Source organism: Chrysochloris asiatica, unplaced genomic scaffold, assembly GCF_000296735.1.
Source record: "Chrysochloris asiatica unplaced genomic scaffold, ChrAsi1.0 scaffold00007, whole genome shotgun sequence".
Lineage (NCBI taxonomy): Eukaryota > Metazoa > Chordata > Mammalia > Afrosoricida > Chrysochloridae > Chrysochloris > Chrysochloris asiatica.
The window spans coordinates 10746832-10763687 of record NW_006408525.1 but is presented as its reverse complement, the minus strand read 5'-3'; the positions used below and the strand labels follow the sequence as shown (position 1 = coordinate 10763687).

Sequence of the window (16856 nt, the reverse complement as noted above, 5' to 3'; positions counted from 1 at the left end):
AGGAATTCAGTTTGCAATTTAAAAAGAAAGCCGTGATCTAAGTACAAAATGTTCCAGATGTGGATATCGCACCTGCATTCAAATTAAAGAGCGGTGAAAAGTTAAAGGTGAGACTGTTTGGGCTGTAATTGTCTTCTAGCTTTAAGTTCCTTGAAATGCTTTAATGTTTTTATTTTTTTCTTCAGCTACAAGGGAGTTTGAGACAGATTTACCACAGTCATTTGAATGACTCCTGAGAAAATGAAAATCCGCGGAGTCCTGGTGTGGCGCTGTGGGTTAATGCGCCAGACTGCAAAGCCGTTTGAACTGCAAAGTTGGCGGTTCAAGCTCATCAGCTGCTCCTCGGAAACCTATACAGGGTCGCTGTGGATTGGAACCGACTCGACGGTACTTAACAACAACAACAACTGCTGGTAGAGTAGTGGTTACGAATCAGGCTGCGAACTTTAAGGTCAGCAGTTCGAAACTACCAGCTGTTCTGCGGGAGAAAGATGAGGGTTTCTGCTCCGGTAAAAGATTTAGCCTCGGAAACCCTGTACAGGGTCGCTATGAGTTGGAACCAATTCCATGGCACATCACCACCACCACCACTACTGCATTCATGAGTGTGCGGCTCATTTCACATTGGTCACATACGACCTTCTGTTTTGTCTCCTCAATTAGACATGCTCGTATTCTTAGGTGAATTCCTTCAGTACCTAGCACCTAGTCCTGTACCTAGCATTTGGCATACTGTAAACACTTACTAAATAGTTGCTGACTGACAACTTTCATATCCTCTTCTCCACACTTTCAGTACCAAGTAGAGGTGGTGCAGCCACATTAGGACACCCAGAAGACCCAGCGCAACCTCTAGAACCAGAACGTTGTCAGCCTAGACGCTATTGCTTTGATGAGAAGATCTGGGACTACAAGCCACCTGGTGTACTGGGATTCTATGGCAGAATAAAATGGCACATGCCCCACATAAAGCAATTCACAATTATGGCACATAATTTTGTTGTTGTTGACTTGCTATCAACTGTGGCTCCCAACTGACTAGGGATCAAAGAGGAAAGAGACCCTAAGGTCGTCTGTAATCTCCTCTTAATGGAAAATCTCTGCCAACATTTTGTAATCTTCTTGCAATGACCCAAAAAAAGTGTGGGGATAAAAGTTGAATAAAATGTTGTCTGAGAGATTCAGCAACAGATTGGCAGCTCTTTGGCAAGTCACTGCTCTCCTGGGTCCATTTCTTCATCTGTAAAATGATCAGATTGGACAAGGTGCTTTTTCTAGCTTGAAATTTGATGATTATATTTCACAAATAGAGTACCCTGTCCCCAGCCAAAGCTTATTTTACCCTAGAAATGGAAATGTGAGTAGGACTTAATTCTAATCTAGAGCCAAGAGTAAAATTAAACAAAGTTGGTCACCAGAATTTTAAAGTCAAATAATCAATATGATTCTAAATAGAAGACAAACACACGAGAGCACATGGAACCTGAACCTGAATCATGTAAAAGAGCTGCCCAGCCCCCTTTTTTTTTAAGGGCAGACAATTCACCAGACTGTGAAAAAAAAAAACAAAAAAAAACAATGGGAATCTGTAATCATTTTTAGGGACCAGCAAGAATAGTAGGCATAAGACTTTCAGTCTCACTCAAATTATTCTATAGAAATTACAATAGCACTAGTATTTCTCAGTGGTCATATATTATATACAATCATAAACGTACAATTGCTGCTGTTGTTATGTGTCATATAGTCAGTTTTGATGCATAACTGTTGATGATTTCTAAGGCTGTAAATCTTTGCAGAAAGCCTCATCATTCTCCAGCAGAGTGGCTGACGGGCTCGAACTGCCCATCTTGTAGTTAGCGAGCAGTCCAGCACTTATTCTACAGAGCCACCATACTTCCATGTGTATACTCCAAAAATTCAAACCCAAGGTCATTGAATTAATTCTGACCTATAGAGACCCTATATAGGGTTTTTGAGGCTGTAAATCTTTATAGTAGCAGAAAGCCTCCTCTTTCCCCTCGAGTTTCAAGTGGATTAAAACTGCTGACTATATCTTGTGGGCTATATCTTGGGTTAGAAGCCCAAGATATAGCCCACTATGCCACTGGCAGTGGTGGTGGTTATATGCCGTGGAGTCAGTTCCAACTCATAGTGACCCTGTACAGGGTTTCTGAGGCTGTAAATCTTTATGGGAGCAGAAAGCCTCATCTTTCTCCTGTGGAACAGCTGGTAATTTTGGCTCCTTATATGTAGGTTATTGTTGTTAAGTGTAGTTGAGTTGATTCCAACTCATACTGACCCTGTATAGGGTTTCTATGGAGCAGCTGGTGAGTTTGAACTACTGACCTTGTGGTTTGCAATTCAGTGTTGATCCTACAGCAAGCACCACACCAGGAGTCCACGTGGATAGTGGTGATTATCCTACGGTATCACATCAGGACTCCTTTCGATATATATATTGTTGTTGTTATTGTAAAGTGCTGTCAAGTTGATTCTGACTCATAGCAACCCTGTATAGGGTTTCCAAGGAACAGCTGGTGGGTTTGAACTGCTGGCCTTTAATAGATTGTTGTTAAGTGCCATCGAGTTGGTTCTGACCCATAGTGACCCTTTGTAGGGTCTCCGAGGAGCAGCTGGTGAGCTTGAACTGTTGACCTTGCAGTTCAAATGGGCTTGTAGTCTGGTGCATTAACCCACAGCGCCACACCAGGACTCCTTAATATATTAGCATGCATAAAATTGATAGGTACATGATACCTGCACATGTGGATAAAATTGTGATTGTAGTATAGTTCATTTCTGTGATAACAGAAGTATTCTAAATCTTTTTTTAAAAAAGCAAACAGTGGTCTTTACCACAGTCCTGTTTCATCTGGAACAATTACCACGGCATCTGATGCAGGGATCCAAATTTCTAAATAATTTTCTTTTCTAATGCTAAGAAGAAAATGGGCCTTTGATGTCCAATTTTTTAAAAAATACCCTAACTTTTAATCATTTTATTATTTCAGTGTTTCTAAATTTGCAATTCTAACACAGTCCAAAATATTAAAAGTACAGAACACAATTAAACAAAATATGCTCCTTGGAAACCCTACACAGCATCGTTATGAGTCACAACGGACTCAAAAGTACTGAACAACAACAACAACGTTGTGTAAAGCTCAGATAAAAATAAAAATAACAGTTTCCATCCAGCAGATTCTGACTTATGTTGATCCTAATAAGAATATGTAGTTTATCTGATATTTTAAAACAAACAAGCAAAACAAATCACAACAAACATGGGGGGTGTGTGAAAAGTTTCTGTTCTAGCAAATAGGAATTTAGGGCTCTATGGAACCCTACCTTAAGGAGTTCTGGTAGCAAGCGTAGTGGTTACGAATTGGGCTGTGAACCACAAGATCAGCAGTTCGAAACTACCAGCTATTCCGTGGGAGAAAGTAAGGCTTTCTGCTCCCGTAAAGATTTTCAGCCTTGGAAACCCTGTACAAGGTCGCTTTGAGTCGGAACCGACTCCACGGCACACAACAACAACAATGGAATCCTACCTTAGGGAAGTAAATGGAGCTTAAAGGGTGGGACTTTGAAAGATGCAAAGAAAGCACTGAAGTTTGCTTTATGGCAGCTGTTCTCTGAATAACAAAACAGATACATGGAACCACAGTTGTTCCACTTAAATTTGCAAAATATCCTTTATTCTTATGGGTCTTTCAGAGAAATCATCATACTGAAGGGTTGTAAGCATTTCTTGAATTGATGCAGCGTGAAATTCCTTTACTACACATAAGCAGATCTTTGTCAGATACCAATTTCACTTTTGGAGTTCCTTTATCCAATGCCAGCCTTCTTATGATAGCATCAAAATATTATCTGTTTCACTTCAAGTAATGCATACAAATACTTTAACATTTAAATTAACGGAGGGTAAATTAGTTTTAAGAATGTTGTTTTATTTCTTGAAATAATTGGGGTGATTTTAGGACAGCAGTCTTTTTTTATTGCTTTGCTTTAACTTATATTAATTATATTTGCTTATATTAATTATATTTGCTGTCATTGTTAAATGCCGTTGAGTTGGTTCTGACCCATAGAGACCCTGTATAAGGTTTCCAAGGAGCAGCTGGTAAGCTTGAACCTCCGACCTTACAATAAATTTTATTTAATCCTTGCAATCACTGTGAAAGATGGTAAAGGACAAATTAATTTTTCATTTTTATAGATGAGGAAACTAAGGCCCACTTGAGATATCTCGCTCAAGCAGATCACCTAACTTGTAAAGATCAAGCCAAGTTCTTCTATGTCCTTTCGGTTAGGATAGCAGTTCTTACTCTGAAGTTCTTACTTTCTGAGATGTAGCTCAGAGACTCACTGAAATGTTATGTAAAATTGTGTTTGCTGAGTATTTAATGCATTTCATTGCATTTTCAAAGGAGTCTGTGACACACACACACACACACACACACACACACACACACACACACACGACTAAAAACCATTGCTTTAGGGTATCTCAAAACCAGATCTGGGAATCACAAATTGAAGGACTAAGAAAGTGAAGTCCTTTGGATATATCCTAATAGCCTAAAATCAAAGATTTAAAGTCAGTACCTCATTAATTCCTTTTTGGAACACCAGAATTTCCTAAAAAGCAAGGATCAAGCTATTAAATGGGAGAAATGCTGTGTAAAGGAGCACCTCCAACCATGATCAGCCGTGTTTACCGTTTTCAAATCACAACCAAGGAGACACTGTGCTGTAAAGTGGAGGAGGAAAGGCATATAACATGCTATGCCAAACCCAGATGTAACTGACCTCATAACATACCTAGAAGTATGGGAAGTAAATGCTTCATCCTGGTTATCTCCCAGCTACCAGTTATTCAGCTCCATTCCCTTCTTCATGTTAATACAATAAATATTTTTGAGCAACTGCTACGTCTAAAGAGTCTCTTGTGGTGCAAACCATTAAGCACTTGACAACTAGCTGGAAGGTTGGCTCTTTCAATCTCCTAGAGTGACCTCAGAAGACAGGCCTGGCCATCGGTTTCTGAAAGACCAGCCTTAAAACCCTATGAAGCAGTTCTACTCTGCACACATGGGTCATCATGAGTTGGAACTGATTGAAAGCAATTAACTACAACAACTATGTCTAAGGCACTGTCCAAGTCTCAGGGATACAGTGTTGAACTGAAGAAACAAAAATCTTTGCTATCACAGAGCTCATATTCTACAAAAGGGACAGAGACAATTGCAAAAGTAGCTGGAGTTGAGTGACGGGGAGAGGAGGTAAGTACAGAGCGGCAGGCCAGATCACATGAAGACTTTGGTTTTCACTCTAGAAACAATCGTTGAAAACACAATAAATATAAATCAGAGCATTAGCTCATAGGGTTTTCTGGCAAATGCTTTTACTAATAGTCTTTTGACTGGATTGCCATATGGCAACCTATAGAGGATATCGCAACCACAGACAATATTTTAGCTTTTCAGGATTTCTACTCAACAAAATTGAACCCTGAGAAACTTACATCATTATACACCTTAAACATTCAATTCTTCTACCTTCTACAAACCAGATTTTGTCCACCTCTGCACATTTTGTTCTTAATTTGCTTGCTTTCTCTCCCCAAGTACGTATCCTTTTCTGTAAAATGTGAGTAAATATTATCTGTTCTTACCTGGCTTATCTGTGAATCATTTTAAGCATCTTGGATGACAAATACTATATACATTCAATGTAACATCATTATCACACTTTTCTCTAACAATGTTGTTGCGGTTCAGTACCGTTGAATTGATTCCAATCCTGTATAGGGTTTCCGAGGAGCGGTAGGCAAGTTTGAACAGCCTACCTTGCGGTTCAAGCCCACTTTACGGTCAAGTGCTTATCCTGCAGCGCCACACCAAATATCCTGCTACTAATTCTGGCTTCTGACAGGACACGTATAACAGTACACTGCTCATTTCAACTTTTTTTTTCTTCAATGATACTGGTGTGGTGCTGCAGGATAAGCACTGGACTGCTAACAAGGTTCAAACTTACTAGCCGCTCCTAGGAAACCTTATACAGAGTTGCTATAAGTCGACACTGACTCCACGACACTTAACCATAACACCACTTGGCAATTTGAAGGAATAAGAGAAAAAATAAATTACAAAAAAAAGTCCAGTAAATTCCTTCCAGTGAACAAAGCATGAAAGGCTTTCTTTAAAAAAAAAAAAAAATTAAAAACAAAAAGCAAGAATGCCAGGAGCCCTAGGAATACCTTTAATACTGCATTTAAAAAAACAAACTATAGTTAATTCTTAGACAAAGAAAGTTACTATACACACACACTTCACTCCACACAAAAAACCAGAGAAATGCAAACCCAGAAAAAGTTAAATGACACTAACTAGCCAGACAGGTGCAATACTCACTGCTTCCTACTAACCACAGAAATTTATGAATTTGAATTGAGAAAATGTTTGGTGGATATCAGCATAAAATGTTATTATTATATATATACAGATTTGTTGGATGGGTGCTTATAAAAATGGTACCTTCTTAATTTAAAAAAAAACATCATTAAAAACAGTCTGCATCTCCCTTCTCTCCTTTGGGTGCCAGGCTTCCAACAACAAAGCCAAGTCAAGAAGGCTCTGAGCTGGGATGGGAGAAGACAAGCACCTAAGAATGTCTTTGCACACACAGGAGTGTGATTCTGATTGCATTCTAAAGTCAGTTATAAATTCATTGAATTTTCTGCACCTCTGTTACCATAAATAACTGTGAATTGATTGTGCCTTGAATATTTACAGTGCACTCCTCTTAAAGGAAAGCAAATCGCAAAATCGATTCAAAACTGCTGCTTTCAAAGAGCAATCAGGGAAATGCATGTTGTTTCAAAGTTGATTTCTGGCTCCTACATTCACTAAGGAGCCCTGGTAGAGCAGGAGTTAAGTGGTCAGCTGCCAACTGAAAGGTCGGCAGTTAGAAGCCACCAGCTGCTCCAGGGGAGAAACACGTGGCAGTGTGCTTCTGTAAAGATTACAACCTTGGAAACTCTAGTGGAGCTGATTTGACGGCAGTGGGGTTGGTTTTGGAGCATATTAGATAATTTAGGACAGACTCTTTTAAAATGAAAAGAAAGGTAATAAAAGCTGCTCTACTTAAAGGGAGGTAATGAATAAATATGTATTCTTATTTTATAAATATCTGTGCAAATAAAATATAAAATGAGATCAATAGAAGAAAATGGGATCAATAGAAGCAGGACAACTTATTATACTTATAACTTTCATTCTTTTCCATTGTGGAAAAATAAACCATCTGTACAACGCCGCCTACAGTGATGTTCTGTTCACCGGTGGCAATCTTAGATAAGCAAGGGTTCTGGGGTTCCCTGGAATAACTATGTCATTTACTAGCTACATGACCTTGGCAGATATGAACACTTTAAACATCAGTTTCCTTATTAGTAAGATGTGAAAAATCTTACGTTCTGTACTTCTCTTCAGAGAGTTACTAAGAGGATTCAGTGAGTTAATACATCAGAAAGTGCATGGCACAAGTTTGGGCACTATTATGTTTTAATCCCTCAATTTTACAGACAAAGAGTCTAAAACCCTAAAAGGGTAAATTAGTTTACCCCAAATCAAACAACTTCTTAATGGCAGAGTCAGAACTAAAGTCAAATCCCTTGAGTAACAGTATAGTCACTTTGTCAACTGTATTCTGCTATACTAGCATTGCCTCTCTGGCTTTGGCAGCTTCCCGTCCCTCAAAAACTTTATTTCAGGTCCTGAATACCAATGAAGTAAAAATGCAAAAGACAAGTTAACTACATGTTAGCGTATAGACAAAATTAAGGGGCAAGCAGAGACATTGTGCAAAGGGGAATTTGTCCAGGAGGAGTTCGCTGCTATGGGCCAAATCCTAAATTACCACTATTCTCAGTATAGGTCTGAGGGCTTAGGGCAGTGCATTCTAATCTTCACCCTAACTTCATCCTGGAGTCTAAGAAAACCTAGGACAACCAGCTGAGCAGAAACACTGTGCTAGTTAAAGAATTGGTGATCCTCTTTGTGGTATGCTGAGGTCCTCTTGTTCTTTTGCTCAGGAATTTTTAGTTGATCCTCTAAGAAACATTAATAAATAAGGAATAAAGATTGAGAAAAACAATATGACTAGTTATTTTTAGAAACAGACGCAATACTAATACTAGCAATAGTATAAACAAACATTATTAAGTGGTAAACAAACCAGAAAACAGAAAATTAGACAATGCAAAACTCCAGCACTTTTTCCATCTACAGCTGTCTAAACCAGGAGAAAGTTCAAAAGAAAAATAAAATAGAAGTTATAATCAGCAAGGCAGTACAGATATTTGAAATGCTATGATGATGCAAAGAAGAAGTTCTTAGGCAAAATGAAAGGAAAGCAATAAAATTTGATCAGGGCTAACTAAGGTGGGAAGTTTTACAATGTAAAGGAAAGAACTTAAGAAATAGAAGGAAGTGCAGCAAAAGTAACATTTCCTTTTCTAGTTACCGTTCTTCTAGTACTCTTAATAGACTATTACAATTCCAAACTTAGAACAGATATTATAAAATAGATACTACTGTTGCCAAAGAGAAACGTAAGCACAAACACAAAAGATCAGTACCAGGATAAAAATTCATTTAAGGCCTGGCCTTCAATATTCTTGTGAAGTTGAGACAAGCAACATTATTTTAGATATAATTCTTTGGTCTATTTTATTATTAAACAAAATTGGGGGCATATTGTCAAGGGATGTTTCTCTTTTGAAATCCATGCTGTTTGTCCTTTATCAGATTACAAATTATTAAATACTAAATGTTAAAATTAAAATCCAGTTAATTTGGTTCTTATGAAATTGTATACACCTTGAATTAACAGAGCAATATATAAAGGAATATTTGATTTCCTGAAATTTTCTGGAAATTACTGAAAGCACAAGGTTATTATTATTTCTTTAATCACTGTCCTCATATCTTCATATTTCCCAATGCCTAGCATCCCCAATTTTTACAAAACCTGACTATATCTTTGGAGACATTAGGAAGCTAAAATAATTCATGTTGTTGTTATTAAGTGCCATTGAGTCGGTTCTGACCCATAGCCACCCTGTATAGGGTTTCTGGTAGCATAGTGATTACGAATGAGGCTGTGAATCTCAAGGTCAGCAGTTCGACTACCAGTTGTTCCGCAGGAGAAAAATGAGGCTTTCTGCTCCTGTAAAGATTTACAGTCTAGGAAACCCTGCACAGGGTCACTATGAGTCGGAACCAACTCCACGGCACATAACAATAACAACAATAGGGTTTCTAAGGAGCAGCTGGTGAGCTTGAACTGCCGACCTTGCGGTTCAAACTGACTTTGCAGTGCAGACCATTAACCTGAAGCACCACACCAGGATTCATAGATTGAAGGCAATACAGAATGATTCAAAATTTCTCAAAGTCAACAGAGGCAACTGCCCTTTAGCTTTGTGAAAGAACAGCTAATCACTGAGCTACATAAAGTGCAGCAGAGCACACCTCTAGGAGATAAAACAAGAGCTTCAACTAAATGGAAGACTAGGTTAATCACAGCTGAGTAAGTAACCCTGAGCTGTAGTGTGATCTGATAAAGGACAAACAGCATGGATTCTAGAAGTGTAAACCATGTGTCCGTAACACCCTAGAGTTCACTGAAAGAGTTAATCAAATAATAGATAAAGAAGAAAGATGCATATAAAGTTATTTTTTAAAAAGAAAAATTAAATTTCTCATAAGAGACTATTAACAAAAGTTAGTAATTGTTGATTAAAAACTGGGTCAGTTTAAACCACAAGGTTGGTGGTTCAAACCCACCAGCTGCACCTAGGTAGCCCCATCCAGGGTTGCTGTGAGTCAGAAACTACTTGATGGCACTTAACAACAACAATAAGCAATAAACCAGGGCCAATACTGAAACTCTCCAACGATAAATACTAGGTTTGTTGTTGTGAAGTGCCGTCCAATTGGCTCTGACTCATAGTGTGCAACCCTGTAGAAGGTCTCTGAGACTGCAAAGAGCCTTTGCAGGAGAAGAAAGCCTCCTCTTTCTCCCCGAGCAGCTGGTGGGCTCGAACCACTGACCTTGTGATTCATAGCTCAGTGCTTATCTTACCAAGTTCCTCTAGTTTAGCATGTAAATTTATCAAGTCCATGTGAACAGAAAAGATAAAGACAGACTGAAAATTGTCAGGCATGCAAAATGATCTATGGTAAAACCTGAAAATTCTTGACTATTAATTAGATACCATGAAATTCCCTCTTGACAAGTCAAGAAACAATACTTCAAAGTACACTGACTGATAGGCTCAAAGTTAAAAGTTAAAAAAAACAAGATTAGCAAGATTTACAAGAATGAGAAAAAGTGCAGCATAAGAGATGTGATAAAGACGGATACAATAACGAACGGCAAAGAGAATGCCGGCTGCTGTGTGGTATTTACCTTTCCTTTTACGCAAATACAGAAATTTCATGTAGAGCTTTATGAGAACAGAAAGTAAATATAAGGCAAAAGTGCACACTATTTTATGCAGCATGTAATTAATTCACTGAACATGTTGCCACAGGATATTATTAAAACAAAAAGCTTAGTATAGCTTCCACAGACCTCAAAGATATCAAAATATGGCTCTAAAGTAAACTGCTTAGGGTAAAATATGAAAATGGAGTTCACACCTCATGGCTTCAGGGTATCAGCTAGGCAAGGTCAGAAAAGAAAATTTCATTTTAATTTCTGTACCCAAACTATGATTTTAATTTTTAAGCAGTCCTAATTCCATTCTACAGTCCAAATTAAGTGATGTTGTTGTTAAGTGCCGTCGAGTCGGTTCTGACCCATAGCGACCCTCCGAGGCTGTAAATCTTTACAGGAGCAGAAAGCCTCATCTTTCTCCTGTGGAGCAGCTGGTAGTTTCGAACTGGGGACCTTGCAGTTCACAGCCCAATTCGAAACCACTACGCTACCAGAGCTCCTTAAATTAAGTGATAGACTCCTTTATATCCAAACCAACACCATTATCAGGTACACTCTTCTGTCCCATTTATTTGTCTAAATAATAATAGTCTTTGATACCAACAGTTTCTTCTTCCACTTCATTTATCCCAGTTTCAAAATAGTGCTTAAGAAGTGATTATGAAGAACCACTAAACACACACATACACACACATAGTGATTACAAGTCAGGCTGCTAACTTCAAGGTCAGCAGTTCAAAACTACCAGCTGTTCCGCTGGAGAAAGATGAGGCTTTCTGCTCCCGTAAACATTTACAGCCTCGGAAACCCGGTCTATGCAGGGTCACTATGAGTCGGAACCAACTCCACAGTATTTAACGACAACAAATATATATATTTATGTACGTGTATATGTTGTTGTATACACACACACATATATGAAGTACTGGATCGCAAGGTCAGTTTGAATCACAAAGTCGGCGGTTCAAACCCTATACAGGGTCGCTATGTGTTGGAACCAACTTGATTACACTTAGCAACAATATATATATTTTACCCTGTGGCTCTGTAGGACAAACACAGGACTGCAAACCAACAGGTCACCACTCCTCCAGAGAAAGATGAGGCTTTCTGCTCTGTAAAGATTGACAGTCTTGGAAACCCTGTCCAGGGTCGCTATGAGTCCAAACTGACTTGACAGCACTGAACAAAAGCAACAAGCATCCTAAGTAATTTAGATATGATTCAAAGTGTAAGAATGGATGTGCGTAGGTTATTAGCAAATAGTATGTCATTTTATATCAGAGGGCTTCAAAAAGCTCATGCAAAAATTCCATCATCTTTTAATTCCATTTTTCCATGAAAAATTAGTTCTATAATGTTTCATTTTCCTACTTTCCTTTTCTGAATAGGAAAAAACCTTAACTCATACAACACTTTGGTTTGTTCAAATCATAAAATAAAAATCTGAGCTTGGATGTTGAGGTAGATCATTGTTCCAGCTAGGATTATGTCCCCTCCAAATGTGTGTTGTAAATCCTAACCTGGATGCTTGTGGCCCTAATCCTGTTTGAAAATGATTTGTCTTTGTTATGTTAACATAACAAATTAATATAGGGTATATCTCGAGTCAATCTCTTCTGAGGTATGTTGTTGTTGTTAAGTGTCAACATGTTAGTTCTGACTCTTAGCGATCCTGTATAGGGTTTCCAAGGAACAGCTGGTGGGTTTGAACCACCAACCTTGTAGTTACCAGTTCAGTGCTGATTCTACAGCACCACACCAGGTTAAATGCAAACTAGCAGAAAACTGAGACTGGATTAGAGAGATGCCAAGCCACACGAAGATACACCAGGGGCAGAAGCTCAGAGACCAAACCTTCCTCCAGAGTCCACAGAGATAACAAGCCCTCCTGAATTCAGACTTTCAGCCTACTAGACTGTGAGATGACAAATTTCTATTTAAGTCATCCACTTATATATAGGATTTCTATTATAATAGTATTAGATTATTAAGACAATCATATTTAACAACATTTTAGCTTGGGTCCAAGAGCTACAGCAAGTGTCCTTTTATAAAATGAACTTAAATCAAATAAGCAGCACACATTTATGGAATAAGATACTATACTACCTCTTGTCTGTTAATTTATTGTACTGTGGTGGCTTGTGTGTTGCTACTGGAAAGTAGGCCACCTATGTTTCAAATACCAACAGGGTCCAACACAGTGGACAGGTTTCAGTATAGCTTCCAAACTAATACAGACTGGGGGTAAAAAACAAAACCCTTTTGACTAGCAGTGGGATATTATCTGATACAGTGCTGGAGGATGAGCCCCATAGGTTGGGAGGCACTCAAAGTCTGACTGGGGAAAACTGCCTCCTCAAAGTAGAGTTGACCTTAAGGATGTGAATGGAGTAAAGCTTTTGGGACCTTCATTTGCTGATGTGGCATGGCTCAAAATAAGAAGCTATAACTGCAAACATCCAATGCCAATGGAATGTACGAAGCATGAAAGCAGGAAAATTGTAAGTTGTCAAAAATGAAATGGCAGTGATGAGCTGCAATGAATGGATGCTGGTCATTTTGAATAGCCTACTATGAAAGGAATGATAAATTATAGAGGAATTGTGTCACATTCATCATCAAAAAGATTCTTTCAAGATCTATCCTGAAACACAACACTGTCAGTGATAATACTGATAAACCTAAAAGGAAGACCAGTTATTATAACTATTATTCAATTGTACATACCAACACTAATACCAAAAATTGAAGAAATGAAAGATTTTTAACAATTTCTACAGTCTGAAATCGATCAATCATACAATCAAGATGCATTAAAAGTATTGGTAAATGGAATGCAAAAATTGGAAACAAGAAGGATCAATAGTTGGAAAACATGGTCTTGGTGATAGAAATGATGTGGGAGATCACATGATGGAATTTTTCAAAACCAACAACTTATTCATTGGAAATACCTTTTGTCAACAACCTAAACAGTGACCATCCATGTGGACCTTGCTGGATGGAGTAGAGAGGAAATCAGATCAACTACATCTGTGGAGAGACAATGAAAAAGTTCAACTTCATCAGTCATAGCAAGGCTAAAGACTAACTGCAAATCAGACCATCAATTGCCCATATGCAAGTTCAAGTTGAAACTGAAGAAAATTAAATCAAGTCCATGAAAGCCAAAGTACGACACTGAATATATCCCACCTAATCAAGAACAGATTTGGCACACTGAACACAAATGACTGAAGACCAGATGAGTTTGTAGGATGATATAAAAAAAAAAAAACCATACAATGAAGGAAGCAAAAATTCATTAAAAAGACAGAAAAGCAAAAAACAAAACACAAAATGGATGTCAAAAGAGACTATGAAAATTACTCTTAGATGAACAGTAGCTAAAACAAATCAAAGATATGATGAAGTAAAAGAGTTGAATAGAAGATTTCAGAGGGTGACTCAACAAAACAAAGTATTATAATGAAATGTGAAAAGACCTGGAGTTAGAAAACCAAAAGGGAAAACATGACATATTGCATTCGACAAATCTGCAAATAACCTCTTTAAAGTATCACTTTGACCTTTAAGTAACCTCTAGAAAGATGTCACTTTTATGACTCAGATGCACCTGACTCAAATTGAGGTATTTTCAGTTGCCTTGTATGCATGCAAAAGCTGAACAATGAATAAGGAAGACAGAAGAAGAACTGATGCCTTTGAATTACAGTTAGTAAAGAATACTGAATATATACCATGGACTGCAAATCTGTCTTGGAAGAAGCACAGCCAAAGTGCTCCTTAGAAGTGAGGATGGTGAGACCTTGTCTCAGACACTTTGGACAAGTTATCAAGAGGAATCAACCTCTGGAGGACAACATACTTAGTAAAGTAGAGGATCAGTGAAAAGGAGAAAGACCCTCATTGAGATGGACTGACACAAAGACTGCAACAATGGGCTCAGAGACAACAATGACTGTGAGGAAGGTTCTGTTGTAGACAGGGTCACTGTAAGTCGAACTGACTCAACGGCACCTAACAACAACAAGATACTAGAATGTTACATTATAAAATTTCAGCCTTCTAGGCTCTGTCTTCACCATGGACAATGAGCAATTGCTCTATGAAAGGCCATGGCCCAGCTAGTTCATAAATTCAACACAGGGCTTAGAACCAGTTTTTCCTGGCTCAGTAATGGTTGATGCAGCAAAATTGGAACTGACCAATTTGTAAAATGAAGATATACCAGAACAGTAACTAGAATGGGACAAATAATGGAGTTGAAGTCCTAGAATGAGAGACTCAGAAGAGGCATGGAGAATCCTTGCAGGAACCTGATGTGGGAGACTGGATCATTGCCAGAGCTGTGTGTTTGGCCACCATCTTTGAGCTGAGCACTGTTCAGTGTTTCCTACTCAGCCTGTCAAGAGATTTGGTTGCTATGCAACGTTTATGTTGCCCTTGTTTTCTATGAAAGAAATTAAGTTTCGATCAAGGTGTCAACTGCATTTTTTCCCATTCCAATTACCATTAGGGTACACCACATTTTACAAATTTGGGTCTGTTCCAGTTTCACTTTCTTGACCATGACTGAACCAGGAAGAAACTATTCAAAGCCCTGATCCAATACATAAAGAATAGGCTATGAAAGAATTGTAGGCAAAATTCACAGCCTGAAAGCCCAAGAAAATGTGTTTGAGAAAGTATATGGGTCAATAAAAAAAGAGATGCTAAATTGAAAAGTTTTAAAAATAATAAAGTAATATGTGGACAAAACCAAAGTGAGCAAGAAGTCTGACAGCTGTGTCCATTTTGCAATACAGTCCTCTCCATTTGGGGCTTAACAATAGGGTACCATACATGGTGCAAGTCCAGTCAAACCACTCAAGTTGACTGCGACACGATGGCCTAATGTGCTCCAAAGGCATTCCAGAATTTCAGGGTACTGCTGATCATTCAAATCAACTCTTAAGTGCACACATGGAGCCCTAGTATGGCACTGCAGGATAATGCGCTGGACTACAAGGTCGATACAAATCGCAAAGTCAGTGGTTCAAACTTACCAGCCACTCCTTGGAAAACCTAAATTGGGTCCCTGTGAGTTAGTACTGACTCGACGGTACTTAACAACCACAACAACAAAGTACACACTTTAAATTTAAACAGGATGTTAAGTACAATCTTCAGGACATTAAATGCAAGCCCATATATTTTATCTATCAAAACACAGTGTGAAGAATAATCCCTTGCAAAAAAAAAAAAAAAAAAAATCTTAATAGGTGTACCTAAAAAAAGCAATGTAATACCAGTTAGAAATAAGCAGATGATCTTTTAGAATATAGGATTTATATTGCTTCTTATATAAGAATTTAATTTAGAGTGCCAATAAAGCACTATGTTTTCTAAATGTAACAAATGCAAAGTTTAGGAGCAGAATCCTTGTGTGGTGTTTGGTTTGGGAGACAAAAGAAGAAAGGCATATTTCAAACAGATGTTAAGGGAAATACAGCAAAGTTATCCTTACCTGCATTAATTTTCCTTCTGCTGGAGTTATTTCAGCAACACCAGCAAACACACCCTCCAAAGTGAGGTTCAGTTTTCCTGTGGGGTCCATTTTCAAGGGGATCACTCTGATAATAGCTTTCTGCTCTGCAGATCTTTCAGACTCCACCGCTGCTGCCAGTACCAGTCCTGTGCGTCCAAAGCCTGCCTGCAAGGTAGCCATCAGCAGCCAGGGCCAGAGGGCAGCCAGCTGCAGCTGGTGGCCACCACTCATGCTACCAGCTGCAGCAATGCACTTCGGCCATACATACTGCTTCCACTAGCTAATACCAAGCGCAGGTTCCCAGATCCAGACAAACAGAGGGTAAGAGAATTTATGCTCCAGTTTCAGAAGACCATGTAGTAGTTTTGGCCCTTTTTCTAAAGAATATTCCCAAGAACAAGTGTCATTCCTGATGGAGCAAAGAAGAGAGTGTTTTCAGCCCACTTCTGCTGCAGGTATGTCACTTTCTGCCATCATTACCCTTATAAGTAAAGATACCACAATTTCTCTTTGGAATTTCCAACTTTGCTTGAGGTTGAATGTCACATCATGAATTTTTATGTCACATCACTTGGTGTTGGTTTTCCATATGTATCAAGTTGCTGAGCCACAGAACTCAACGTTCATGAACAAAACAAGGCAAAGTAAATGGCTAAGGCCATGCATCCAAGTTGAGAGTGAAGAACTACAACTTTGAAAATGAAGTAGTAGTCCGTATAAGTCACAAAATTTGCTAATGGTAAATGACTAAAGACCTCAAGGAGGATTTTTTTTTTTAATGGGGGGAGGAGAAAACAATAAT

General features: G+C 38.4%; 1 protein-coding gene across 1 annotated transcript in view; it reads right to left on the bottom strand.

The window, feature by feature from the left end:
* Positions 1–16478, bottom strand: part of RNF43 (ring finger protein 43) — an 83887-nt gene extending 67409 nt beyond the window's left edge. The window contains exon 1 of the mRNA XM_006832390.1: positions 16034–16478. Coding sequence (XP_006832453.1) covers positions 16034–16285 — 252 coding nt within the window. The 5' untranslated portion in view covers positions 16286–16478. The remainder of the gene's footprint in view (positions 1–16033) is intronic.
* Positions 16479–16856: the final 378 nt, after the last annotated feature.